Here is a 25820-nt window from a genome sequence, read left to right on the forward strand (position 1 = left end):
GAACAGGTCTACCTCAGTCCTCCTTTGAAATCTAAATCTAAGCTCCATTTTTGCCAATCGCCATTGTGATATGAAAAATCTATATAGGGAAGAAAGCAAACATACTTTTGGTAGCAAGTGCTCCCTACATATTGGTCTAAACCTCATTACCCTCCCGGCAGATATACACAAATAGCCCTCTCAATACACTTTTCAGAAGAAAAAAAAAGATAACCTAGAAGGTACAGAAAACCAAATGCAATGCTGAAAAAGGAAGTTTTTTCAAAGCTAAACACTAAAAAGATAAATAAAATTATTTTACAATGAATCACTTTATCTGAAGTGTTATATGAGAATCATGAAGCTTTGAGAGGGAGAGGATAGAGGAGGAGAAAACATGAAAAAATTAGAAATGAGGAAACAGAGTCAATCACTATGTACTTAATACAAAGGCCTTCCACACTGGGTATGCCATCTAATACAGAGATCTTAGAGCAACATCTGCCTTTCTGTAAACTTCTTTTACGTCTACACTTTTATCTTAGGTAGACAGGCATTCTCATCATCTTTTAAATCAACATGAAGCATTAGGATAAATCATTAACCAAACATCATAAGGAAAAAAGGATACCCTTAAAACACGGTAAGAGAAGAGCACAAATAGCTAAGGGCACTAAGGGAACACAAGGCTCCAGGAAGGAGAAAGGAGGAGGAGCTACCGTAAATCAGAATGAGTAAACAGCCCAAGATGGTACTCTGACAAACAGACAGATATGCATCAAGGCAAAATACGAAAGTGTTGATAATGTTTAAAAAATACAGTAACACTACTTCGCCTCTAGATCACCACTGGATTACATTAGAATTGGAGTAAGTTCAGAGGGAGTGATAGTTTTATGTTGGCCTATAACTTCAATCAAAGAGTCAAAACAAAGAAAAACCAAAAGAAACATAACCTTTTGTAAAAGGTCTTCATTAACATGCAAAATAAATAAATGAGCAAAATAAAACCCATGTGGAGAGAGTTCATCATAGTGAAAGATAAAATTATAATATAAAGACTAACTTGAATTAGACATATGAAGGCTATCAAAATTTTCTTTCATTTGATTAATGTAATCAGTGCCTACTCCATGCCAGGTACTAAGCTAAGCATATAAAAACATAAAGATTAGACCAAGATGCTGCTCTCAAAGTGCTCAGAGTCTGGTAGGAAAAGCAAATAAGCAGCCAGCTAAAATCATAAACTGCACTCCTCTGGATCTCCTCCACTAGATATAAGCTCCCTGAAGGCAGGGATCTCTTGTCAGCCCTTACAGCCTCAGCTCCTAGTTATTGACATATTGACTCTAGAAGCATAAACAGTAGGTATCTATAGATTCATTCAATCAACAAATATTTACTGAGCTCCTTCTATGTACCAGCCACTGTTCCAAGCACTTGTGACAGATCAGTGAACAAAACAGAAAAAACAGCCCTGCCCTCTGAGCTTCCAAAGCGGACCAAAGTTAGAGCTTCTGCAATTAAATTATAGCTAGAGCAATTTTTTTTAAAGGGCACATAAGTTCAAACACAAAATTTTAAGGGATTCGCAGGCCTCTTCGTTAGCCTGACATGGGTACTCCTAGTTTTTTGCTATAGATCCTGGAAAAGGATGGTGAGTAACTACTGGTTATAATTTAGGAACAACTACCTCTTACTTCTAAGTTTAGACAACCTAAATTGGATCCACTTCTTAAAAATAAAATTGCAAATAATGTAACATAACTTTAAGTTGCCTAGACTTACCTCCACACCTACCCCTGAGTAAAGATGTAACCATTAACATAAAGATATGGTCACAGTCAAGATAAGCACAAGAGGCACAGACCAAAGACTTTCGCCATGAAATTACTGAATTGATAAAGAGAAGTACAATATGTCAGAATATAGAAAAGCCTAAAGCCATGGGCAGACTCAGGGATGTATGACCATGAACAAAAATTTACTTGGTTGACATCTCTGATCCCTTCCTCAAGTGAGATATTTTATAAACAGCAAAATCAAGTATCTAATAAATGAATACTGTCTCTATCAAAAAGTACGACTGTCGGGCTTCCCTGGTGGCGCAGTGGTTGAGAGTCCGCCTGCCCATGCAGGGGACACGGGTTCGTGCCCCGGTCCGGGAAGATCCCACATGCCGCGGAGCGGCTGGGCCCGTGAGCCATGGCTGCTGAGCCTGCACGTCCGGAGCCTGTGCTCCGCAATGGGAGAGGCCACAACAGTGAGAGGCCCGCGTACCGCAAAAAAAACCAAACCAAAACAAAACAAAACAAAACAAAAAAAAGTACGACTGTCAGTAAATGTTAATTATTGTAAAACACTGAATTAACAAGCCAACTGCTAGACAAAATAAACTTCTTGTGAAGAAATTATTTGCCCATGAAATACCCTGATATTGTTTATGAGAAATTATGTTAGCAAAACTATTTATATCATTTTTATTCTCAGACCCAAATGCCTGTAAAAGGTCCAATTCCCAGCTAAAGTCTTTATTCCATATAGATTATTTTGGAGCTGAACAAGTATTAACCAACATAAAGTGACAGTTTATCGAAAAGAAGCATATTCATGTTTGCAATCCAACTTGAAAATAGATTGTGAGTCAATGTGGGCTACAGTGGGAGTCAGGAAAAGAAAACATAAGGAAAGATGAAAATATTTAAAAGAAAACCAGTGTAAAAGAAGTCAGAGTAGAGAGATGAGACTAAATAATACTCTGCTGAAGAGCAGTCAAGGAATCAAAGCCCTTTATCTGTACAGCACCACCTCCTACCCTACATTGGTTATGTTCGTGCGTTATCTTCTAGATACACATAAACTATTCAAGACAGTATACACTAGACTAATCCCTCTGTACCCCAAATAGAGTTGTTTGGAGGAAAAACAAAAGTGCTTAACAAATATATGTTAAAGAAATATTACATTTCAATATTCAAATAGAAAATGAGTTTTATAATGCCATCCTAAAGCATTTTACTATGTAATTCTCAGTACAGATTGCTAACCTTCATTTACTTTATATAGACAAGCGTCTGTGCTGTTCTAAATGGAAATTCCTAAATCTATCACCTTAAGTAAATGCTTTAGAAAAAGACAATTTTTAGTTCCTTCTTCGCTGCTCTCAAGACTCAAGGCTTTTCCGAGAGGAGCAACATTAAAGCACTCCAACTTTAAAATCCTCAGATCTGGCCAAGGGGGCAAATTCAATACCATGATGGTGGTGAAATATATAATGCATCGTTGATCAATAAGAAATAACAATTCTAAAGGTTTATGCACCCAATAAAGAGAGCTTCAAAATATATTAAGCAAAAATTGATAGAAATGCAGGGAGGGATAAACATATCCACAACTGCTGCAGAATTCAATACCCTTATCTAAACGATAGAACCAAGTGGGCAGAAAAATCAGCTAATATATGCTAAACTTGAATACTCTTAAGCAACGTGACCTGATATTTATAAAACACTCCACCCAACAAGAGCAGAATACACAGTCATCTGAAGTGCACACAGTATACTGACCAAGAAAGACCATATTTAGGGCCATAAAACAAGTCTCAATATTCAAAGAATCCAAACCATACAAAGTATATTATCTGACCATAAATTAGAAATCAATAGCAGACAGATCCTTGGAAAGTTCCCAAATGTTTGCAAATTTAACTCAATAATAAATTACCCAGGGATAAAAGAAAAAGTCGAAAGAAAAAGGAAAAGGAAAACATATCGAAATATGTGGGATGCTACTAAAGCTGTACTTAGGGTAAATTTGTAGTGCTGACTGCCTATATTAGGAAAGAAGAAAAGTTTTATATCCATGACTTCAGGTTCTACTCTAAAAAAATAAAAATAAAAAATACAAGCAAATTTAAAGCAAAAGAATTGAAATAATAACAAGCAAAGCAGAAATAAATGAAACAGAAAACAGAATAACAACATTAAAAACTGATGAAACCCAAAGCTGGTTAAGAACTACAAAACTGCTAAGTTACTAGCTAGACTGATCAGGAAAAAAGAGAAAAAACATAAGTTATGAATAATAGAAATGAGATAGGGGATGTCATTTCAAATCCTACAGATATGATATTGAAAGGAAAATAAGAGAATATTAAACAACTTTTTGCCAATAAATTTGACACAAATTACCAAAGTTCACCCAAGATGAATTTAAAAAAAAAAAAAACACCTAAATAGCTCTGTATCTATTAAAGCATTTAAATTTGTAGTTAAAAAAATCTTCCCATAAAGAAAACCCTATGCCCACATATTTTCACTGGTGAAACAGATCAAACAAGTAAAAAATAGTATCAATTCTACACATGCCCTTCCAGAAAACACAAGAAAAGGGATAACATCCTAAGTCATTCTGTGAGACCAGCATTATCCTGTTACCAAAACTGAACAAACACATTATTGAAATGAAAAACTCTAGACCCAAATCCCTCATGATCATACACATAAAAACTCTTAACAAAATTTTAGCAAATTATATCCAATAATCTATAAAAAGGATAATTCATCATGATCAAGTGTGATCTACCCCAGGATTGCAAGGTTTCTTAAAATTCAGAAGTCAATGTTCTTGGACTTACTGAGAAAACAAAGGAGAAAATTCATTTGATAATTTCAATGGATGCAGAAAAATCATCTGACAAAATCTAACATCCGTTCATAATTTTAAAATATCAGCAAACTAGGAATAGGAGGGAACTTCCTCAACATCCAGCTCATCTAAGAAAAACTTATAGCTAACATCATACTTAATAGTAAAAGACTGAATGCTTTATCCCTAAGATTGGGAATGAGGCAAGGATGTCTGCTCTAACTTCAATTCAACATCAGTAAGTAACCATCAATCGTAAAAAGTTTTTAAAAATTAATAATAACTGGACTTCCCTGGTGGCGCAGTGGTTAAGAATCCGCCTGCCAATGCAGGGGACATGAGTTTGAACCCTGGTCCGGGAAGATCCCACATGCCACAGAGCAACTAAGCCCATGTGCCACAACTACTGAGTCTGTGTTCTAGAGCCCGCGAGCCACAACTACTTAAGCCCGCGTGCCTAGAGCCCGTGCTCTGCAACAAGAGAAGCCACCACAATGAGAAGCCCGCGCACCGCAATGAAGAGTAGCCCCCGCTCGCCATAACTAGAGAAAGCCCACACACAGCAACAAAGACCCAATGCAGTCAGAAATAAATAAAATAAATAAACTTATTAAAAAAAGTAATAATAACAGCATATTGAATCCCAAGGAAGTGGGAGAAGAGCAGAATTTAGTGAAACAGGAAAAAATATGCATTCGAAAGGATAAACAAAGGCACTACGGATTAAAAAGACTGATAAAGCCCCAGTAAGACTGATCAAGAAAAAAGAAAGCTACAAATGATTAATATCAGGAATAAAAATGGAGACATCACCACAGATACTACAGAAATTAAAAAGATAAGATGTTATCTTTTCAAATGCAAACACATTTGAAAATTTAGAACTAGAAAAATCCCTAAATACATACTACTTAATGAAACTGACACAAAAAGAAACAGAAAATCTGAAGTTCTATAACAATGAGAGAAACTGAACCCAGAATTTTACAACTCCCCACAAAGAAAACTCTAAGTCTAACCGCAGCAAATTCCACTGCACATTTATGAAATAATTAATGCCAATCTCACACAAATTCTACCTAAAAATGGAAAAGGAAGATTCCCCGATCCATTTGCCAAAACTTGAATAAAGTAAAACCTTACATAAATATTAGAAGAAAACGTTTTCCTAAATAAAAAATATTAAATTAAATGCAACAATATATAAGATAATAATACATCACAAGATTGGTTTTATTCTGGAATGCAAAATTGGGTTGTAAATTCATCACATTAATAGAGTAAAAAAAATTATATAGTCACCTCAATAGATACAGAAAAAGCATGATAAAATCCAACATACACTGATGATAAACACTTAGCAAAGGAACAGAAGAGTTAATTTCTTAAATTATCTGTAAAAGCATACAGGAATTATCATAATTATGAAATCTTAAAAGTTCTCCCTTTGATACTGGGAATAAAAAAGTTGTTCCATATGATTGTCCATATGATCAAAAGAATCTACAGAAAAGTATTACCTTTAATAGGTGAATTTAGCAAGATTTTTTGATATAAGGTCAATATACAAAAGTCAACTGCATTTCTATATCAGGGGCACAGAAAATGAAGAAATTTAATATCAATTAGATATTAAATAGAGTATTTTAAAAATCTAATATCTAGGAATAAATCTAACAAAAGAAATATAAGACCTCTATATAGAAAACTATACAGAGTTATGATAGCTAAATAAGACCTAAATAAATGTAGAGATATATCAAGTTGATGGATTAAATGAGTGAACCCCATTAAGAAAATAATTCTCCCCCAAATGATCTACAAATTCAATAAAATCAAAGTTAAAATCACAATAGGCCTTTGTGATAATAATAAAACAGTTCTAACGTTTATACTGAAATTCAAAAGGACAAGAATAGTCAAGACATTCTTTAAGAAGAACGGGTGGAAAGACTTGATCTATTAAATATCAAGTCTTATTACAGAGCTACAGTAATTAAGGCACAATGATACACAAACAAATCAAAGTGCTCAAACAGCTCAGAAATAGACTACCATATATAAGGACATTATATTTATGACAAAAATGGCACTGCAAAGCAGTGGGGAAAGAATCCTCTCTTTAATAAATCATGCTGTACCAATTTGGTATATGGAAGTAAAATCAAAACAGGACCCCTGCTTCACATAATACACAAAATTAAGGTCTAGGGAGACTATAGACCTAAATGAGAAAAGTAAAATAAGAAAGCTTCCAAAAGAAAATAAAGAAGAATATCCTCATATCAGAGTAGAAATATCAGGGTAAGTTCTTAAATAGGACACAAAAATATTAATCAGGAATGAAAATACTGATATGTCAGATATACTAGCCATACCAAAATGGCTAAAGTGAAAAACATGGAAAATATTAAGTGTTGGCTAGGATATCTTACCAGCTATATATGAGAGGTCTCACTGATCCATATCCCAGCTAACACAACAATTTCCATCTTTTTCCCCTTAGCCAGTTTGATGGATGTATATGTCTCTCACTTAGGAAAACATGTTAACATTATCCACAATTAAAGCTGAAGATAAATATATGCAGAAATTCCACTTTTGGTTACATACACAACAGAAACGCTTATAATATACACTAAGATTCAAATACAAGAATGTTCATAGCAGAATTATTTATGAAAATGAAACACTGGAAGTAATCCAAGTGTCTATTGACCAAGAAATGGATGAAAAAATTGTGGTCTATTCATTCATCAGAATAGTATACAGCAATAAAATGAACAATGAAAATGAACAAACTATAGTCACGTGCAACAACACTAATAAATCTCACAAAAGCAGCCAAACACAAAAGAATGCACGCTCCATGACTAACTGAACGCATATAAAATTCAAAACACAGGCAAAACTAAACCATAGTGTTTAGGGATTTAAACTTAGGTGGTACAACCATAAAGGAAAGCAAGGAAATGATTTCCTAAAAGTCAAGATAGTAGTTACCTTTGGAAGAGGAAGGTATACTGATTGGGAGGGAACATGTAGGAGGCTTCAGGAGTACTGGCAATGTTCTATTTCTTGTCCAGGGATATAGTTACATGGGTGTTCAGCTTGTAAAAATCACTGAGCTGCATATTTGTTTTGTGCACTTTTCTGTGTGTATTTCACACATACACAAGTATAAGTTATCTAATTAAAACTTTTATATATATTCATATAGACTATTATAAAATGAGTATAAAGGCTTGATGAGAAGACAGGGGAATAAGAGAGGTGACCACATGGGGCTGGAAATGAAGGATAGGAGTGGCATAGAGAGTGGGATAGCTTAATCTTCCATAATGAGAAGCTACGACACAGTACCTAAAACTAAAAACCAAGTATACCATTTAAGGATATTAAAGTTAGGACAAACAATCAGCTAAGAGAGCAGAGGACTTGTTCTAGGAAAGAGGAAAACTGTAGGCATGAAGTTGGAGGCCTATTGTTCACCAAACAAATTTTGCGGAACTGTTCACTGACTCTTTAACACCTTAAACAAATTTTTTGAAAAAAGAACATCCTACAATGTCACCATTTACAAGCACAACCTTCAACTTAGCCTAAAGGAAAGCTCTCTAAGCAGAAGTGACTCCCCCCTGAACTCTCTTGTCAAGTCCTAAAATGAGTGTAAAAGAAAATAAAGGAAGAAAAACTCAATCTTTCTTCTATCCCCTAACAAAACAAAAGCTATGAACAAAAAGTTAAAGTATATAATGACTAAATAAAAAGAAACTATTTCCACTGTGGATTACAATGCATGAACTACTGGCAAACGACACAAGAATAGCTATAGTATGGAAATATGAATTTAAACATTTCTAAATGTAGTTTAAAAAACAGACATAACTTATAGACTCAAGATACACACATTAAGGCACTAGTGTTGTCAAGTTAAGGTGCCCCTAATGCATAAAAATTAGGCCAAAGACAGTACAATAAAATTACGTGAAATATGCTCATTTATCAATTTCTAAATAAATCTGATTTATTTTTAACTAACATCTCAATTATCCATATTTACATCTGGAATATAACAACTTTTCTCTATTTAACAATCTGAGACAAACAAAATGTTATGATTATACATTAGCTATGCCTCCTCAGTTTCTAGAGCTGAAATGTCATGTCAATTACTTAATAAGATTTAATTTTACCTTGTTTAATCTGTCCTTGCACAATATTACTGGAAGTTGGAGGAGAACCCCTTGCCTTAGAAAGGTCTGGGGTGCCTGGTCTAGGTGGCCTTTAAAAAGAAGAAGAAAATACATGTATATACACACATTCATAGTTTCATAATTCCAGAGCCATTTAAAATATTAAGCTTTCTAGTTCCAAATGAATTGCAAAAGAAACACATAACAGAACATTTTCAATTTGCTGTTCCAAAAAGATAGGGGTTTTTTGTTTTGTACCTATTAACATTTTCCGTTTCAGATTTTAATACAGAAAATTAAATGATTAACAAATAGCAAGTAAAAATTTTACATCTACAGTTTATGCTTTAAACTAGTTTAAGAAATATTTATGAACACTTTAATCTACTACCACTGACAGCTAAATATCATAATTAACCCTTCATTCTTCAGTATTAGCATGCTGATATTTCAGCCCACTCCACATCATTGGTCCAAATGAACGTATGGAACAATATACTGAGTTTCAAAAAATTCAGCCCTACAATCTGAAAAAGGTAATAAGGCATTAAGAAATCTTCCACTCCACAGGCAGACTGTCCCCTTTTGAATTCCAGCCCTACCATTTTACTACTTGTGTGACCCTGGGCAAGTTACTTCACTTCTCTGTGTCTCAGCTCTATCTCTGTAGCAAAAGGATAATAAAAGTACCTACCTTATAGGGGTAAGGGCATTAAGGAGATAACATCTGTAAAGTGCTTACAACAGAGCCAGACACTAGGTAAGTGCTACTTTAGTACGTTAGATTTTAAAAAATCCTAAATGTGGTCGGCTCTCAATAAAGTATAATAAAACCAGAGTTTAAAAAGTTGTCTTCATGACTTCTGGAAAATGAGAAATAGCAACTCAGGTTAAATATGTAGAAATATTACAAGAATACTCTCCTGCACTTTAAAAAGTTGTTTCCTCTTTTCCCAGAGAAATTCTGACTATACTTCTCACAAAATGCTGAAGCCAGCCACTGAACACTTACCATTCATCACCGTGGGTCACACATTTTAACCAAATATACAATTTGAAATAAATGTTAGTGCAAACTGTAAACAGATACAATCTAAGATTATATTTACCGAAGAGCTAGTCTATAATTTGTTAAAGCTAAACTCTGACCTACTCCCTCATTCTAAGTTTTTTTTAAAAAGCTACTAAGTATGTCTGAGTATAGATAAAACTGTACAATTTGATTATATTTTGTCATGCATGTTGTATTTAAAATTTAAAGGGGAAACACTGAGATGACACAAAAATGCCAAGGTGTGTAGAGCGCCCCACCCCCCAAAAAAAGGTAATAAGAAGTGACAAAAATAAAACAGGTTTCTTTTTTTTTGAAACATAAGAATAAAATCAAACTATCATGGTCACACCTGGTAGGGCCTTTCTTCATATGATCACCAATAAAAGTTGCATTGGTCATACTCATTAAGGTATTTGCCAAAGATATGATAGACAGGAGATGCTGTGTGGTGACGGCCCGGGACACTCCGTAAGTTCCCTTTCCTACTCCCTCCATCGCCAGCAGCTTTCTTCCTATTTCTGCTTTCCCATGTGATAGTTTACAAGCAGCCTGATTATAACCAGGAAGCATCAGTGACATATGACCCCCTCTCGATAAGAGGCCGAACGATACTGTGCAGTGGGGTTTCAGCATTCCAAGGCGATCAAGACAGACTTCATCCAGAACATCATTCAAACCCCAGGCATGAAGGCAGGACATGAACAATTTTGCTGTGTCCATAGTCAGATTATATTCTAACAGGGTCAGTGGCTTAGATTTGCTGGCCCGATATTCGGGATCACCTTCTTCCCGCCTCTGTCTCATTATCTCCTCATCCTCCTCTTCATCATCAAGGAGATGTTCCTTTATGTTCTCTTTGATAGTTTCTTTCACTTGTTGGAAGAGAACTGCTGCTCGTTTTCCAGTTAGAAAAGAGCCCCCTTTGTCTGAACCGCCAGATGCTTTTTGCAGATTCTCTGGGGAAATAAGCGCAGTATTCGGCCTAGAGGCTTCTTCAGTCAGGAGCTGAATAATCAACGCTTCCACATCAAAGAAAAGCACATGTATGTCCGGGTCTGTTAGGTTTGTCTTTATTGCTTGAACCATCAGGGAGTTATGAGAATATTTAGGTAAATTTCCCTGCAACAAATATTTTTAAAAGATGGCTATAATTCAAAGTATTTAATTTCATGCATTCATTAATGAACAATAAATAATCAAAGGGATTTAAATGCTTATTAAGCTGTCTTTTTAGGTATCTATATCATTAAAAGTAACACACTAACTCTGCCAATCAGCAGCATATCAAAGATATGAACTTAAACAATTAGAAGAACTTTACGCTGAAACAATTATAAGACTGTCAATTAATCTTTTAAAAAAAGAAAATGAAAGTTAATTATTGAAGCAGGGAGTCTTTTTACTCATAGAACAGATTAAAAATTGTTTCAATAACTTATATGCAAATTCTATCTCTGGGAATGTAATACTACTTGTTCCACCTGAAAGAATAATGCATTCATCACAGCTACTCATCCTTTTAAGTTGCTGCACCATCAAATTCCTCTTTTTACTTTACCTTCAATCTCTCCCTCTCCATAAATTCTTTTCCCTCAGTAGAGAACATGTTCAAGTCTACTTAGTCTTTAAAAGTGTTATCCTTTGACCATGTTCCTTCTTCTATTTCTTTCCCAGTCTACTGCCCCTTTTAGCCACATTTAAGGAAAGTAGTAGACTAATCCAGTGGAAACTTTTCAGTCCCTCTCCTCGTTAATCTCTTGGCAGTATCTCTGACCATATCCATAATCTCTGACATTGTTGATTTTGCTAAGAGAGACAGAAAGAGAGAGAAAGTACAAAAAGAGCTTCCCAGAGAACACCTTCTTAATGAACCTTCTAGTTCTGACCACCCTTCTCAGTCAGCTGCCCTGAAAACTCATTCTTTCTCCCATATTAGAACTATCACCTACATGCAGGTGGCTCCCTAATCTCCATCACCAGCCAGACCAGCTCCTGAAAGAGTTTCAATCCTACAATTCCCACTGCTTGTATCTGGATGTCCCATAGAACCTTGTACTTAATCTGTCCTAATCTCCACCCTCCCACTAAACCTGCTGCATCTCCCAAATCATTGGTTGAGAATCATTCTTCTAATCTATCCCCACCATCACCATCACTATGTTCAGACCCTTATCTCCTCTCCTCTAAACAGATGTCACTGCCCCTAGTCTCTCCTTACCCCCATCCAGCCTTCACAGGCCACAAGACTGCTTTCTGAAGAACAAATCTAATTATGTCACTCTTCTGCCAAACACTGCCATTATCATGGGTTATTAAGAGAAATGGAAAATACAAAATTAAAACTAAATCAAAGTATAGGTGACTAGATCTCAAGATGAGAAAGGACTTGTCAAACACACTTAAATTTAAAATTCACTACTATAAAAAGTTAAGGCAAGTAAGAAATAGGAAGAAAAATGTGCCAGAAATAGGACTAATGAAGTTATAATCTATATAAAAAATAGTAATACCAAAATAAAAGAAAAGGGAAAAATACCATAAAGGTCAAGGGCAATTCACAGTAAAAGAGACAAATAGTCAAGGAATATAAGAGAAAACCTACTCAAATGAACTGTCGAGGAAATAACAATAACCACGAGATACCACTTATAAAATTAGCAAACAGTAAACACACAAAAAATACTTAGCCAGGAGTACAATGAAAGTCAGAGCCACACACTGCAGGCATGAATTTAAATAGAGCCTTTTGGAAGAGCAATTTGGCAAAATACAGCATGAGCCCTTAAGACTGTTTGATCCAGTACATTTATTTCTAGAACCCTATCCTAAATAGTCAGAAATACAAAGACGTTCAGTGAAACAGTGTCCGTTATTTTAGATTGAAAACAACCTAAATAATCCAACAGTAAAGAAATAAATAAGCATAACCATGTGATAAATATTGTAATCACTATAAATCATGCTTCCTGGGCACATTTAACCACATGGCAAAATGCCCATGTTCCAATTTTAAGTGAGATAAGATTACATATGTGCACATACGTGTACACACACACACACACACACACACACACTATACAACAGAGTATAATTCTGATTTCATTTATTTAATGCCCAAGTATGCATTTGAGCACAGTGACAAACACTGGAAAGAAATACATGAAAATGTTCATAGCAACCACTTTTTGTGATGGAGTCATATCAGATTTACATTTTCTTCATATTTCCATATATTTCTTAAATTGTATATAATATGTATTATTTTCATAATTAGAAAATAATGCTCTAGGATAAAATACAAAATCCTTCAGCACAACATTCAAGGCCCATTACAATTTGATACCAGATATTTTCCAGCTATAACAAACAGGCTCTAGCACCATAACCACACTCCCTCACCCATTAATCCCTTTATTTATTTCTTTACCCAAAATATTCTTCTTTGCTCTACTCCAATCCCTTCTCTTCCATCAAGACCCTAATTCTCCCGGGAAAGTTAGCCCACAATGAACCCAGTTCCCATAACATTTTCTGTACTATATATCACAAACCTGTAAGCCTTGGCTATATTTATATAATTAGTTCTTTTATGTATTTACATTTTCCTGTACTCTACAGGAACTATACCTTACTCATCTTGTGTAACCCCATGCGTATCAGAGTACCTGGCAGAATGAACAAAGAACATAAAAATCTTCATAAAATTATTTTAAGTGGTTAATCAACTCTTCACTCGTAAAATTACACTAAGTCCCTTTAAATGGTCTATCTTCTGTCTCAGTCCTCCTCCCATGTGACTATGTTCCTTTCCAGCTTAAGAGGCTTCAACAGCATTTTATAACCCAAGGATAAAATCTTTGCAAAGACTTCTTTGCAAAGCACAGAACAGCCTCCAAAATAGACTGCTGCCGACTCCCCCAATTCCATGTCTAACCACAACCCTGCATCTTCTACTGAAACCAAATTAAACCACTTGTGCCTTCCAGAACCATGCAGCTGCAGACATTTGTACCTTTGCATTTCTTATGCCAGGATCATGCTCCTTTCTCATTCTCACTGCTGCCACTCAAGTCATACTTCTATTCAAACTTCAAGAAGTATCTCAAGTGGCTGCTCTTTCAAAAATTATTTCCAGAATTACCACTAATTCTGCTTCCTTTGTATAAACCTCTGCTCTGAATGGAATAAATGGTGTTTAAAGGAAGGTAGAAAATAAATATTATTTCCATACTATAGCTTAAGAACCTAAGGTGCATAAGCAGTACAGATCAATTTACACTACACAAAATATGAAGTAAAAAAAAAAAACAAGACTTTCTGAATTTCATTCCTCTGTTTAACTCATTCATTCCACATTTATCTATGTTTGTGCAAGGCACTAAGGATACAAAGATAAATAAGATGATTTTCTAGTCATGCAACTCAAAACTAATGAATAATGAAATTACTATGTAGGATGAATGGTGCTACAAATAAAGGGCAGTTGGAAGGTACAATAAGAAACACAACAAAAAGAGACTTCCCTGGTAGCTCAGTAGTTAAGAATCTGCCTGCCAATGCAGGGGACACAGGCTCGAGCCCTGGTCTGGGAAGATCCCGCATGCCGTGGAGCAACTAAGCCCATGTGCCACAACTACTGAGCCTGCACGCCACAACTACTGAAGCCCACACACCTACAGCCTGTGCTCTGCAACAAGAGAAGCCACCGCAATGAAAAGCCTGCGCACCACAACGAAGAGTAGCCCTTGCTCACCGCAACAAGAGAAAGCCTGTGCACGGCAACGAAGACTTGATGCAGCCAAAAAACAAAAAGAAACACAACAGAGAAAGAGAAAGTACCAGCTCCACCTTGGGTGATCAGGGAGAACCTCACCAAAGGGACAACTTGAGGTATGAAAGGGCAGAAAGATAGCAGGATGTGAAAAAGGATAAAGGCAGGAAACATCACAGGATGGGTGTTGATGTTGATGACCAAGACAAAGAATGCAAGGCATGGTTCACTGAGAGCACAGATGTCCACACTAAGGCTTTTGAACTTTCTCTTGCAGGCTTAGGAGCCATTAAAACAGTGCTTCTCTCAGAACACCAGGGATGCTTGTTAAAGTACGGGCTCCTGGGCCTGATATCAGACCTGAATCAATGTCTCTTAGAATGGATCAGAATCTGCCTAATGAAACCCTAGATGGCTTTATACAGTAAAGTATGAGAGCTCCTATCTAACGGCTTTAATAAGGGGAGTAACATGATCAAATTTAATTTTATAACTATTTATCCACCAGCAATGTTGGCTGAAAAGAAGTAAGATCAGGATTATGAATATAAACCTGGAGGAAACAGAAGCCATCCAGATGAGGGAAGATAAAAGTATGCAATAGTACTGAAAATGTAGATGGGATGGGTTGAAGGACGCATACGCTAATGTTTTATTTCTCACACCACCATGCTTAGTATTTCCTTTTTCAAACACTAAATGTGTAATGTCAAACACTATGTTTAGAAGACGGCAGTGTGGGAATACGCCAAGTTAGCATCTCTCCACAACTAGGGCGCCTGCCGGCCGCTGGTGGAGAACTCTGACACCCAAGGAGGTGGGAGGAACCCCCAAGTGAACTGGTAGGAAATGGGGGACTGAATGGGGAGGAGAAGGAGAGACCAGACAGGATTGGTGCCCCTGAGGCTGTGGAAATCAGGAGAGGCAGGCAGGAGGGGCCCTCAGGAGGAGTGGGAGAGGAGCAGAGGGTGTTTGCGCCACACACCCAGGCACAGGGAGCCTGCTGAGCTCCCAGGCTGGTCCCCTGCCCTCCAAGGCCCCACCCAGGCCGCGTGGGTCCTTTGGGGCACAGGAGGTAGGCAAGAGAGATCAGCAGAGGCAGGGAGAGGGGCCCTCCCGGAGGAGTGGGAGAGGAGTGGAGGGCATTTGCCCTGCCCACTCCAGCCCAGGAGACCTAGTGTTCTCCCAGGTGAGGTCCTCCCACGCCCTGAGACCAGGGGTGGGGGGCACACCTGGGCCCCTTCTGTTCCCCCCCCCCACCTTTTTTTTTTTTTTTTTTGCGGTACACGGGCCTCTCACTGTTGTGGCCTCTCCCGTTGCGGAGCACAGGCTCCGGACGCGCAGGCTCAGCGGCCATGGCTCACGGGCCCAGCCGCTCCGCGGCATGTGGGATCTTGCCGGACCGGGGCACGAACCCGCATCCCCTGCATCGGCAGGCGGACTCTCAACCACTGTGCCACCAGGGAAGCCCTCCCCCCTTGTTTTTAAAAAACTTTTTTTTTCCTTTTTGTTTTCATTTCCCTCCTCTCTTTTACTATTGTGGCACCAATGTACCTTCTGGTTGTTGATTCGTATACATTTTTATTTTTATATTCTTTCTAACGTATCTGTTAGTTTCGTAGACTAATTTTATTTTTTACTTTGTTATTGTTCTTTTTTTTTTTTCTTTTTGCCACCCCACATGGCTTGCGGGATCTTGGTTCACCACCTGAGGGTCAGGCCAAAGCTCCTGCAGTGGGAGCTCCAAGTCCGAACCACTGGACTAACAGAGAACCTCAGACCACAGGGAATATTCACTGGAGTGAGGTCTCACGGAGGTCATCATCTCAGCACCAAGACCCAGCTCTACCCAACAGCCTACAAACTCCAGTGTTGGAAACCTCAGGCCAAACAACGAGTAAGACAGGAACACAATCCCACTCAGTAAAAAAAATTAAAAAAACAATGAGACGGCAAAAAATTACATCACAGATGAAGAAGCAAGGTAAAAACCTACAAGACCAAATAAATGAAGAGGAAATAGGCAACCTACCTGAAAAAGAATTCAGAGTAATGACAGTAAAAATAATCCAGAATCTCAGAAATAGAGTGGAGGCAGGGACTGAGAAAATACAAGAAATGTTTAACAAAGATCTAGAAGAACTAAAGAACAAACAAACAGAGATGAACAACACAATAACTGAAAGGAAAAATACACTAGAAGGAATCAATAACAGAATAACTGAGGCAGAAGAACGGATAAGTGAGCTGGAAGACAGAATGGGAGAAATAACTGCCAAGGAGCAGAATAAAGAAAAAAGAATGAAAAGAATTGAAGACAATCTCAGAGACCTCGGGGACAACACTAAACACACCAACATTCGAATTATAGGGGTCCCAGAAGAAGAAGAGAAAACGAAAGGGTCTGAGAAAATATTTGAAGATATTATAGTGGAAAACTTCCCTAACATGGGAAAGGAAAAAGTCACCCAAGTCCAGGAAGCACAGAGAGTCCTATACAGGATAAACCCTAGGAAAAACACCAAGACAAAAAAAACCAAGACACATATTAATCAAACTAACAAAAATTAAATTCAAAGAAAAAATATTAAAAGTAGCAAGGGAAAAACAACAAATAACACACAAGGGAATCCCCATAAGGTTATCAGCTTATTTTTCAGCAGAAACTCTGCAGACCAGAAGGGAGTGGCAGGATATACTTAAAGCGATGAAAGAGAAAAACCTACAACCAAGATTACTCTACCCAGCAAGGATCTCATTCAGATTTCATGGAAAAATCAAAAGCTTTCCAGACAAGCAAAAGCTAAGAGAATTCAGCACCATCAAACCAGCTTTACAACAAATGCTAAAGAAATTTCTCTAGGCAGGAAACACAAGAGAAGAAAAAGACCCACAAAAGCAAACCCAAAACAATTAAGAAAATGGTAATAGGAACACACATATTGGTAATAACCTTGAATGTAAATGGATTAAATACCCCAACCAAAAGACACAGACTGGCTCAATGGATACAAAAACAAGACCCATATATGTGCTGTCTACAAGAGACCCACTTCAGACCTAAGGACACATACAGACTGAAAGTGAAGGGTTGGAACAAGATATTCCATGCAAATGGAAATCAAAAGAAAGCTGGAGTAGCAATATTCATATCAGATAAAATAGACTTTAAAATAAAGACTGTTACAAGAGATAAGGAGGGACACTACATACAGTGTTCAAAGGATCAATCCAAGAAGAAGATATAACAATTATAAATGTTTATGCACCCAACACAGGAGCACCTCAATACATAAAGCAAATGCTAACAACCATGAAAGGAGAAATCGACAGTAACACAATAATAGAAGGGGACTTTAACACCCCACTTTCACCAATGGACAGATCATCCAAAATGAAAATAATTAAGGAAACACAAGCTTTACATGACACAATAGACCAGATAGATTTAATTGATATTTATAGAACATTCCACCCCAAAGTGGCAGAATACACTTTCTTTTCAAGTGCACACAGACCATTCTCCAGGATAGATCACACCTTGGGTCACAAATCAAGTCTTGGAAAATTTAAGAAAACTGAAATCACATCAAACATCTTTTCTGACCACAACACTATTAGATTGGAAATCAATTACAGGAAAAAAAACTGTAAAAAACACAAATACATGGAGTGTAAACAGTGAGCTACTAAATAACCAAGAGATCACTGAAGGAATTAAAAAATACATAGAAACAAATGACAACAAAAACACGATGACCCCAAACCTATGGGACACAGCAAAAGCAGTTCTAAGAGGGAAGTTTATAGCAATTCAATCTCACCTCAAGAAACAAGAAAAATCTCAAATAAATAATCTAATCCTACACTTAAAACAACCTGAGAGGGCTTCCCTGGTGGCGCAGTGGTTGAGAGTCCATCTACCGATGGACAGGGGACACGGGTTCGTGCCCCGGTCCGGGAAGATCCCACATGCCGCGGAGCGGCTGGGCCCGTGATCCATGGCCACTGAGCCTGCGGGTCCGGAGCCTGTGCTCCGCAACGGGAGAGGCCACAACAGTGAGAGGCCCGCGTACCGCAAAAAAAAAAAAAAAAAAAAAAAAAACAACCTGAGAAAGAAGAACAAAGAAAACCCAAAATCAGTAGAAGGAAAGAAATCATAAAGATTAGAGCAGAAATAAATGAGACAGAAACGAAGAAAACAATAGCAAAGATCAATAAAAGTAAAAGCTGGTTCTTTGAGAATATAAGCAAAATTGATAAACGCTTAGCCAGACTCATCAAGAAAAAAAGGGAGAGGACGCAAATCAATAAAATTAGAAATGAAAAAGGAGAAAATCACCACTGACACTGAAGAAATACAAAGGTTTATAAGAGACTACTACAAACAACTACATGCCAATAAAATGGACAACCATGAAGAAATGGACAAATTTTTGGACAGGTTCAATTTTTCCAAGACTAAACCAGGAAGAATTAGAAAATATAAACAGACCTATCACAAGTAATGAAATTGAAACCATAATTGAAAAACTTCCAACAAACAAAAGTCCAGGACCAGATGGCTTCACAGGGGAATTCTATCAAACATAGAGAAGAGCTAACACTGATCCTTCTCAAACTCTTCCAAAAAACTGCAGAGGGAGAAACATTCCCAAATTCATTCTGTGAAGTCACCATCACCCTAATACCAAAACTAGAAAAAGATATCACACAAAAAAGAAAATTATAGACCAATATCACTGATGAACATAGATGCAAAAATCCTGAACAAAATACTAGCAAACAGAATCAAACAGCACATTAAAAGGATCACACACCATGATCAAGTGGGATTTAACCCAGGGAGGCAAGGATTCTTCAATATACACAAATCAATCAATGTGATATATCACATTAACAAATTAAGGAAAAAAACCATATGATCATCTCAATAGATGCAGAAAAAGCTTTTGACAAAATTCAACACCCATTTACGATAAAAACTCTCCAGAAAATGGGCATAGAGAGAACCTACCTCAACAAAATAAAAGCTATATATGACAAACCCACAGCAAACATCATACTTAATGGTGAAAAACTGAAACCATTTCCACTAAGATCAGGAACAAGACAAGGATGTCTACTCTCGCCACTCTTATTCAACATAGTTTAGGAAGTCCTAGCCATGGCAATCAGAGAAGAAAAAGAAATAAAAGGAATACAAATTGGAAAAGAAGAAGTAAAACTGTCACTGTTTGCAGATGACATGATACTATACATAGAAAGTCCTAAAGATGCTACCAGAAAACTACTAGAACGAATCAATGAATTTGGTAAGGTTGCAGGATACAAAATTAATGCACAGAAATCTCTGGCATTCCTATACACTAACAATGAAATATCAGAAAGAGAAATTAAGGAAACAATCCCATTTACCATCACAACAAAAAAGAATAAAATACCTAGGAATAAACCTACCTAAGGAGGCGACAGACTTGTACTCAGAAAACTATAAAACACTGATGAAAGAAATCAAAAATGACATAAACAGATGTAGAAATATACAATGTTTTTGGATTGGAAGAATCAATATTGTGAAAATGACTATACCACCCAAAGCAATCTACAGATTCAATGAAGTCCCGATCAAACTACCAATGGCATTCTTCACAGAATTAGAACAAAAAATTTTACAGTTTATATGGAAACACAAAAGACCCTGAATAGCCAAAGCAATCTTGAGAAAGAAAAACGGAGCTGGAAGAATCAGGCTCCCTGACTTCAAACTATACTACAAAGCTACAGTAATCAAGACAGTATGGTACTGGCACAGAAACAGAAATATAGATCAATGGTAGAGGATAGAATGCCCAGAGATAAACCCACACACATATGGGTACTTAATTTATGACAAAGGAGGCAAGAACATACAATGGAGAAAAGACTGCTGCTTCAATAAGTGGTGCTGGGAAAACTGGACAGCTACAGGTAAAAGAATTAAATTAGAAGATTGCCTAACACCATACACAAAAATAAACTCCAAATGGATTAAAGACTTAAATGTAAGACCAGACACTATAACACTCTTAGAGGAAAACATAGGAAAAACACTCTTTGACATAAACCACAGCAAGATCTTTTTTGACCCACCTGCTAGAGTAATGGAAATAAAACCAAATATTAAAAAATGGAACTTAATTAAACTTAAAAGCTCTTGCACAGCAAAAGAAACCATTAACAAGACAAAGAGGCAACCCTCAGAATGGGAGAAAATATTTGTAAATGAAACAACAGACAAAGGATTAATCTCCAAAGTATACAAACAGCTCATGGAGCTCAATATCAAAAAAACAAACAATCCAGTTTAAAAATGGGCAGAAGGGGGGCTTCCCTGGTGGTGCAGTGGTTGAGGGTCCGCCTGCCGATGCAGGGGACGCGGGTTTGTGCCCCGGTCCGGGAGGATCCCACGTGCCGCGGAGCGGCTGGGCCCGTGAGCCATGGCCGCTAAGGCTGCGCGTCTGGAGCCTGTGCTCCGCGACGGGAGAGGCCCCAATAGTGAGAGGCCCTGTACCGCAAAAAATAAATAAATGAAAAATAAATAAATAAAAATGGGCAGAAGACCTAAATAGACATTTCACAAGGAGGGCATTCAGATGGCAAGAGGCACATGAAAAGATGCTCAACATCACTAATTATTAGAGAAATGCAAATCAAAACTACAATGAGGTATCACCTCACACAGGTCAGAATGGCCATTACCAAAAAAGCTAGAAACAATAAATGCTGGAAAGGGTGTGATGAAAAGGGAACCCTCCTGCACTGTTGGTGGGAATATAAATTGATACAACCACTATGGAAAACAGTATGGAGGTTCCTTAAAAAACTAAAAATATAACTACCATGTGACCCAGCAATCCTACTACTGGGCATATACCCTGAGAAAACCATAATTGAGAAAGAGACATGCACCACAATGTTCATTGCAGCTCTATTTACAATAGCCTGGAGATAGAAACAACCTAAGAGCCCATCATCGGATGAATGGATAAAGAAGATGTGGCACATATATACAATGGAATATTACTCAGCCATAAAAAGAAACGAAATTGAGCTATTTGTAGTGAGGTGGATGGACCTACAGTCTATCATACAGAGTGAAGTAAGACAGAAAGAGAAAAACAAATACCATATGTTAACGCATATATATGGAATCTAAAAGAAAAAACAAAAAAAAAGTACTGATGAACCTAGTTGCAGGGCAGAAATAAAGATGTAGACATAGAGAATGGACTTGAGGACATGGCGTGGGAGGGAGGGAAGCTGGGGTGAAGTGAGAGTAGCATCGATGTATATACACTACCAAATGTAAAATAGATAGCTAGTGGGAAGCAGCTGCATAGCACAGGGAGATCAGGTCGGTGCTTTGCGACGACCTAGAGGGGTGGTATAGGGAGGATGGGAGGTAGGCTCAAGAGGGAGGGGATATGGGGACATATGTATGCATGTGGCTGATTCACTTTGTTGTACAACAGAAACTAACATAGTATTGTGAAGCAACTGGACTCCAATAAAGATTTATTAAAACAAAAAACACTACGCTTAATGCTTTGTACCTGCCGACACTAACTGGACTGAATGATACATTAAATTATATATTTATAATAAATACATTATATCTAATATACTACTAATATAAAAATTATTACTAACAATGATAGCTGCCACATACTAATCTGTTGCTATGACCTAGGTACTATGCTAGGCATTAGGGTTGGTTATGTCACTTCAAAGGGTAAAATATTAGGTAGACAGACATGACACTTGGTCTGAGGGAATAATAACAACAACATTAGGTAAACACAGTGCTTTAGTAAATACTGTCTTTCCAGAAAAAATCTACAAAATTTTTTTAGGAGAAAAAGAAACCATTACTACCAAAGAGTAAAAAAATTAGACATGTTTGATAAGGAAATTACTGAAGCAGCAAGAGTAGCTTGAAGAAAAAAAGGCCAGAGTGAGGACACAAGGTTGGCTTTTAAGCTCCCTCCTCTGACGTCAACCACGGTGTGCCCCTTTCAGCACCCCGGGATCACCCCAGGTGTCCGCCTCTTTCTGGGAGGTGTGCCAACAGACAGCCTGTGTGCTCAGACAACTGAAAGGTTATCTAGCGTCTGGTACCACGGTATCTGGGTGTGACTGTGTGCAACTCCTCTTATCAGCCTCTTGGCCCTACTGATTGTGTCACTGGGGCAAAAAATGTATCTAATAGCAATCCACAGCCAGAAAAGAGAGGGGAAAAAGAAAGAAAGAAGGAATACAACAATGAAAGCAGATGAGAAGAGAACAGAGGGAGACTGAAGGAAAGGAGAGAAAATGTCTCATCCCCACGTCCTGTAGGTCAACTATAATTTCTAACTAACTCCTGCATATGACCTGTAATGCCTGACAATGGATTTTACTGACTTCACAATAATAAAGTCTCATTAGCACAAAATATAGATATCCAGCAAAGTTGTGAGGGTAACATTTTAGCTACATACATGAAGATGACAGAGTTGATCACTGATATGTGTGGTATCTAGTGTGTTACACTAAGATTAGCTAATGGAAAATGAACAGAAACATCTACCAAACTCCAAGGGTCTCTTGGCTTAATCATAAGATATACACATCTAGAGCAAACTAACTCATTCAAATCATCTTATATTCCTAACAACTTCAAGGACAGGCCATCTGATCCTGGAAATTCTTTAACAGGAATGTTAGTATATTTGCTCTGCCACCTTTATTAAAGAACATCTGAAATGTGTGCTCACAAACTCATGTTTGCATTATCACGGAGAAAGATTCATTTCAATTCAATAAATATTTGTGAAGTACCCATTTCATGCAATATGCTTGGGAGAAAATAAAGCCTCTGTACTTAAGGCTATAACTTAAAAACTTACTTGAAAAAGGCCAGCAGAAAAGCTAAATCATAAGGTATATACAAATGAAATGGTCTCAAATTTGCTAGTAAAACTCAATGGTAAATGTAAAACACATATACACACACTTTAGAAGCTAATAAGACAGCTATATTTGACATTTTCATTGCAAGTACTAAGCCTATTCTAACCTTATGTTTTCTGTGTAGAAGAAAACACAGAATTAGCCATTTCAGATACTAAATAAGGAACTTGACTTAAAATATTACAGAAAAGCAAAAAGAGGAAAAAATTATTGGATTGCTTGCTCATCACTGAAAGTGAACCTGTGACAATCACAGAAAGAGTAGCAGGTAAAATTGTGTCTCAAGTGAAAACCCCAGCAAAGTGACAGAACCATGATCATGAGACTAGTCCTTATTCAAGCACGGGTATTTTTCAGCACACGCACACACATGCGCAGCATAGGCAGAAGCCTCCAGCAACAATAACAAACGAAACAAAGCGATATCATACAATCTGCAGAGGAGAAAAGGCTGATATAGCTTTGCTATAGCATGTATTGTTATTAAATATTTGAATATACACTAGGTTAAGTCATGTCTGCTGAAACACCTGATAGCTTTGTCCCCTAAAACCAGTGTTACAATAATATTTTAGCCTTATTTCATCTTATCCAATGACTAAGAGATATTTAAAACATAGGCAATAATTTTACTCTTGCACCATTCACTTCAATGGTCCCAACTTAAAAGCTTACTTATTTCTGAATTGTTTTTTAATGCCATAGTTTCGGGGACTATTTTTAAGGTTACCTGGTAAAATAATTTATTATTTTTCCTTGAAGAGCCTTGAGACCAACCTATAATTATACCAAACAGTTCAGATCTCTACCTAAAGTTGATTTATGAAGTGAGCATTAAATGTCGGCTGATTTTGATCTTCTTCTAAAGTGTAAAGAAGAAAAGTGGATGATTTTTTAAAAATCTGAATCCGCTTTGAAACCAGAGATCAAGGATACTAATAATAAGACTAGGAAATGTTACATATCTAACACACACACACACACACACACACACAGACACACACACACACACTTCTATAAATATCAATACTGAGTTCTAAAATAGAATACAAGAAAAAATATGTATTGAAAAATATTAAATAATATTTTATAAAATAATTAGGTAGATATCATTTATAATGCATGTTCTAAATAATTTTTAATTTCCTAAGTACAGTGTAAAGAACTAGTTTATTACCTACAAATATAGTGGTAAGAAAAATAATTTTACTCTTGATTATGGATAGGATATTTTATTGAATAAGAATCTTTAAAAGAACTTCTGAAATTCTGACGCATAATGTTAAATTTCAACAAATAAAAACACACTGCTGTCTTAATGTACTTCTAAAACATTCTATAATTAGCTAAGGGGAAAAATCCCATCATCTGCTATAAAAAAAAAAAGTATGGTTTTAATGTTAATGATTTTAAGTATTAGGAAAAAGGAAGGAAGGGAGGGAATAAGGAAGAGAAGGAGGCAGGGGAGAGTGGAGAGGGAAACACAAAAAGTGTAACTATCAAGAAAATGTCTAAGACTGAAATGGATATTTGGTGCCCTCTGCTGTCATACTGCTGTTACTGAATACTAATAGGAAAATACAGCGAGATGAGCTCTCTCAGAGAATCCATTTTTAAGATGGAATTAGACAATATACTTATTCTAAATATTTCATTTTGGATAGAAAAGGATTTTATGATTAGGTATGAATTACAATATACTCATTAGATTTGACGTTATTTCACTTCCTGTCATGTGTTTTCATTAACAAGTACATTAATAAGCATAAACCAAAGAGAGGTAGTTTAGCTATTGAGAGGTTTTAAGGTTTTATACTGCACTGTAATTTATTTCATATGACATAAATGAAATGTAAATTACTCAAAAGTTAATTATAAGTGTTAAATATAAACACTTTTTGTATTTCTTTTTTTTTTTTTTTCTTTTTGGCCACACTGTGCAGCTGGTGGGATCATAGTTCCCTGGGACTAAGAAACATTCACACTCAAGCAGATCCTAGCTTGTTTCTAACCCTCTTCTCCCACCACTGCTGGCCTCGGCACACGCTGCACTATCTCACTATGCCCACACACCATCCCCACCCACATCTGCACGTGGTGTTGTCTTTGCCTGGGATGTTCTTGCCCACTTTTCTTCCCGATGTCAAGCCTCTACACAAATGGCTCTTCAGAAGAGCCT

At 36.9% G+C, this 25820-nt stretch overlaps 1 protein-coding gene across 9 annotated transcripts in view; it reads right to left on the reverse strand.

Moving 5' to 3' along the window:
• WDR7 (WD repeat domain 7) overlaps nt 1–25820 on the reverse strand; it is a 389035-nt gene that overhangs the window by 267170 nt on the left and 96045 nt on the right. For all 9 annotated transcript variants that reach the window (XM_049698641.1, XM_049698642.1, XM_033421490.2 and 6 more), the window contains 2 exons: nt 10226–10995; nt 8823–8911 (listed from right to left, as the gene is read on the reverse strand). In XM_049698641.1, the coding sequence (XP_049554598.1) occupies nt 8823–8911; nt 10226–10995 (859 nt within the window). The remainder of the gene's footprint in view (nt 1–8822; nt 8912–10225; nt 10996–25820) is intronic.

Source organism: Orcinus orca, chromosome 15 (assembly GCF_937001465.1).
Source record: "Orcinus orca chromosome 15, mOrcOrc1.1, whole genome shotgun sequence".
Classification (NCBI taxonomy): domain Eukaryota; kingdom Metazoa; phylum Chordata; class Mammalia; order Artiodactyla; family Delphinidae; genus Orcinus; species Orcinus orca.